This window comes from Pteropus alecto, unplaced genomic scaffold (genome assembly GCF_000325575.1).
Source record: "Pteropus alecto unplaced genomic scaffold, ASM32557v1 scaffold199, whole genome shotgun sequence".
Lineage (NCBI taxonomy): Eukaryota > Metazoa > Chordata > Mammalia > Chiroptera > Pteropodidae > Pteropus > Pteropus alecto.
Window position 1 is genome coordinate 861252 of NW_006442489.1, and position 4570 is coordinate 865821.

Sequence of the window (4570 nt, forward strand, 5' to 3'; positions counted from 1 at the left end):
TTCAAACCAGTTTGGTTTGATCCTAAATCCATGCCATCATCCGGTTTCTCTGACTCTTACAGAGACATCTGGGCTTTTTCCACATATTCTTTCTTGAGCATGTTTTTGAAACATCCATTAGAGCCAAATGGTAGAGGATCTTGGACTTGACCCAGGAAGACAGTGCTAATAATTTTCAAAATATTAAGTGTTTAAGGTCAAGGGTGAGGGAGATCAAACTTGAGTCCTTATTCCAGTACAGTGGTTCTGAACTGCCACACACTGGAATCACCAGGCTGTACCCCTGATCAATCAAATCAGAAATCTGGGGCTGGGACCCAGGTAGCAGAGATTCTGTAAATACTAGGGTGGAATCTCTCTTAGAGAGATGGTCTCAGTGTCCACTGAGGGTATCAGGACAATAAGACTTATTAATAGCGTTCAAGGTAGAACTTAAGCAGCCAGAGATGATGTGATTCTCATCTTAGGAGACTACTTCTGTTTCAGCAGCTGAGTCCTGGGTGGCTCTGCAGTTATTTAAACAACTAAAAACTATAAGTGAAACCCATGAATTGTTATTAATCAGAAAGAAAAATCTTAAGCAAAAAAGCTAAAATATAATAATTTTTGTTAAATAATGAACACTCATGAAACATCAATAAAATGGTATTAAAATGTTTGTGATTAATTATTTTTCAGCATCCATCTTATGATGGCTTAAGCAGCATGAAGCAATAGCTGCACTTAAAAAATGACAAGAAAATAGCTATTTATTTAGTTGATAGAGAATGTTCATCTCCTTCTAAGATCACTAGTATCACTGCTTATCACCAAGGTGAGTGCTGATTCTTGTGTCTTTATGCTGAGGTGGCATCCACAGCTCCTTTGCCTTGAGTTCCTGGAGCAAATCTTGGGGTCTTTCTGGGAGGAGTCTTGGGAGAGATGGTGGCCTGCCCCCACAGATCAATGAAGCCCAATACTGTAGATTGCTGTGAAGTGGATGCTGAATTTGGACACGTTCCAGGGGAGGGAGGATGTTCCTAGGCTGGGAACTGTGGAGGGAATGAAAAATGGGCCTGGGGACAGGTCCCATGCTATTCTGGCCTTGCATTCTCAGGGCTGGACCCATCTGAAGACCAGTGGTAGTAGGGGTCCAGCAAGTAATTTTGTCTTTCTTCCTGCTCAGCCCAATTTTCCTCCTACAGGGAAGGTGAATGGACTGGGGGAATGCCAGAGGAATCAAGAACAGCAACAGACAGAAAAGTGACATGTTCCCTTCCTTCTTCCTACTGCACCATACTCCATAAATTTTTTTTTTTACTTTTTGTATATTGCTTATGCTATGGCATTCCAGGCATTGGCAGGCTGCAGAGCGAGATGCACTGTCATGAATCCACCAGAATCCATCCAGAGACAGCCTCATGGGTGAAGATCTTTGGAGCTTCCACTTGGAAGTGTTAGCAGTGTCATCTGTCTTATGTTCTACACAGTGCTGTGAAAATAATATTAAAAGGTAAAAACCAAAGAAATCCGTGACTAGAAAATTTCAGGGTGTTATGGAATCATTTGACAATAATTTATACTATACAGCATCAGACAGGTGTGTCTTTCTTGCCAGCCCTGCTTTCTCTGCATCTGCATACAGCTGACCCCAGGTTCTTCCCCTATGTGCCCAGAGGAAGCTCATAGGTGGTTGATTTTGGAGAGGTAGGCAATAAGGGCCACGGCCACGCCCACATAAATGCCAGTTCCGATTGTGATGGAGAGCACAGCCAAGAACAGGGCCCGCCGAGAGCTGGTGCTGGCCTGGTGGAAGTCTCCCTTGGCCACAGCTTTGTTCGTCTGTAGAGTTAGAAAGGAAGGAGGGAGAAGAAAAAGGAAGTCGAGATGAGAAAGTTGGAACAAACGAAGTGAGGATAGGGTCTACCTCTGGCTCCCTTCCAACTTGAACTTATCTGATTCCAGGGAGAAAGACTAGCCAAGGGCTACTATGCATGCTCCCCTATTGACAGCAGTTATCTCCAACTGGCAAAGAAGGAATTGGCGGTGGGGGGGGGAAGTCTTTTACTTATTACTGCTTCACCACTGCAAGACACTCAAAGTGTAAACAAAAGGAAAGAGTCCTAAGAAAACACCCATGGTTGGCAGTAGCCCAACTGAGTCCCACCAATGTGGGGCCCAGGGCTTTGGGCATCAGTATGCCAAGGATGGGATAGATATTACACCTCCAATGCCCTGCTTTCTACCCAATAATGACATTTCCTTTTTTTTTTTGAATAACACTAAATTTTCTAAAGTATGTTCACACTTACCTTATTTAAGCTTTACACCATAGTAGGGGTGTGGGGAAGGACATTATGGTTCTTTTTCCCAGAGAAGAAACAATGGCATGAGATCATGAAATCGACTGCAGGATACTTGAAATTCTACTCTTCAGCTGGTGGCCCTGGAATCATGCTTTCCTGATCATCTCCCTCCCTTGCATAGCTAGAGTTGGTACAATTCATCCACCAATAAAATGGTTTGAGATAAGACCAATATCTAGATTTATAGTTGTTCAATTACATAACAAGGTGTTGGTCTAATAAAATTCATGTTTCTTGGGGTCATGAGGTAGCAGGAAAAAAAACAGGAATGTAAAGATTTTGGGCGATGTATCTGATGTGTAGCCTTCCTTATCTTGCTCTACAAGTGAGATTAGGTGCAAAACCAAGAGTATGGTGATTGTTGTGGGATTCAGCTGTGATCATTATGGAGGAAATACCTAGTAAAATGGCAGCTTCTCTGGCAGATAAGGGTGGGGGTTACCAAGGTGTATAACTCTCAGGAGTGTCATGTAATGCCGAGGCGGGCAACCCTATGCCAGTGAGGGATTCTGTATGGTCAGGGTAAAAGCAGAGTCCACTCTCCTGGTAGAATGTCCTAACTTGCTCTCTGGTCCATTTCTCGGAACCAGATTATGGCCGGATCCCATTTCCATGTGACAAAAGTAGTATTTCTAAATTGAGAGGAATTTTTGTCAAAATGGAAGAATAGATAAATGCTGAGCTTGCCCCCTCTCACAATCACATCAAAACTGCAACTAAATTACAGAATAGCCATCATTGGAAAGCCTAGCTGAGCAGAAGTCCTACAACAGGTGACACATAGAAGAGGCTACCTCAAGATTGGTAGGAAGTATAGAGAGCTCAAACGAGCTGGTCCCGCACCTGTATTTGGCAGTTGAGAATCTGGGTAAATATTTTGGCTGTGGAGCTCCCCTCAGAAAAGCGAGGGGTTCTGGCCCTACACTGGGCTCCCCAGGCAAGGGTTCTAGTGCTGCAAAAAGAAGTCCTCACAACTTTTGGCTGTAAATACCAGCAAAAATCATGGCTGAGTGAGCTGGAGAGCTGAGGGAGTTGCAGGCTTTCCTCTTAAAGTGCCTGCTCAGACTTATCGCTGATGGACTCGCTTACTCTGAGCTCCAGTGCTGGGGCAGCAGCTCGAAAGGCACCAGGAACATATGGGGAGGAACTGAGTTGTCTAGTTTCAGAGTGAGGGCTGGAGGGGCAGCTTTCTCCCAGACAGAAATGTTGGCAGAGGGTATTGTTCCTTTGCTGAACCCTCCCATGCCTGGCTTGCAGAACCAGGTGGCTACCACACATGAGTCTCCTAAAAGGTAGCTAACACTGGTCACTCTGCCCTGGTGATTACCTGAGATCCTGACCTCCTCAACTTGTGGGCCCACCTGAGCTGCTTCTAGTGCATTTTCCATACAAATGGCTGGTGTTGGCTCATGCTGCAGACTTTCCTAAAATGTCTTAAAGGTTCACAAAACCCAAACAATCATAATCTGGCCTCAGCATGCCCCATACATCTTGCTGAGCAGCACCAAACCTGGTGCTAGTGGCAGTCAATTTCAGTTTTCAGCTTGGCCTTTCGAGATATATCTAAGTCTAATGTGGGTGGCAGCCGTTTGCTGATTTCTTGGTGGCTCATGCCAGGTGGCTCTGGGCAGGGCACAGGCTACAGCTAAACTTGGCCTGTGGCAGGGCCCCTCCCAGGAGGCCCTGGTCTGCATGCCCAGTGGCCAGCTTCAGTCTGAGCTGGAGCACTGCCTGGGGTTACATCTGAGGATGACACGCCCAAAGGGCATATACTGTAGGCACCAGAGCTCGGCTAAAGCGAATCTTGTTCTGTAGGGTCAGCTCCTGCACAACAGCTCCTCCATTGGTCATCACAATGAATCAGCCTGAGGGTCAATCCCTCCCATCCATAAGAAAACAGCAACCAAGGCTCAACGGCAACAGGAGGGCACACACGACCCATACGAGTGACATACCTGGAACACCCAACTCAGATGGCCAAGGAAGACAGTGTTACTGGGTCCTATAGGACACCTACTACATAAAGTTACTACTAAGACTGGGAAACACAGTGGCCCTTCCTAATACATAGAAATAAACACAGAGAGGCAGCCAAATGGGAAGATAAAGAATCGTGTCCCACATGAAAGAATAGAACAAAGTTCCACAAAAAGAACTAAATAAAATGGAGACAAGTAATCTACCAGATACAGAGTTCAAAACACTTTTATAAGGATGCTCAATGA

The 4570-nt window shown here is 45.2% G+C and overlaps 1 protein-coding gene across 1 annotated transcript in view; it reads right to left on the minus strand.

Annotated features, from left to right (window-relative positions):
- Positions 1 to 1662: 1662 nt before the first annotated feature.
- Positions 1663 to 4570, minus strand: part of SYNDIG1 (synapse differentiation inducing 1) — a 156614-nt gene continuing 153706 nt past the window's right edge. Inside the window, exon 3 of the mRNA XM_006921508.1 lies at positions 1663 to 1821. Coding sequence (XP_006921570.1) covers positions 1663 to 1821 — 159 coding nt within the window. The remainder of the gene's footprint in view (positions 1822 to 4570) is intronic.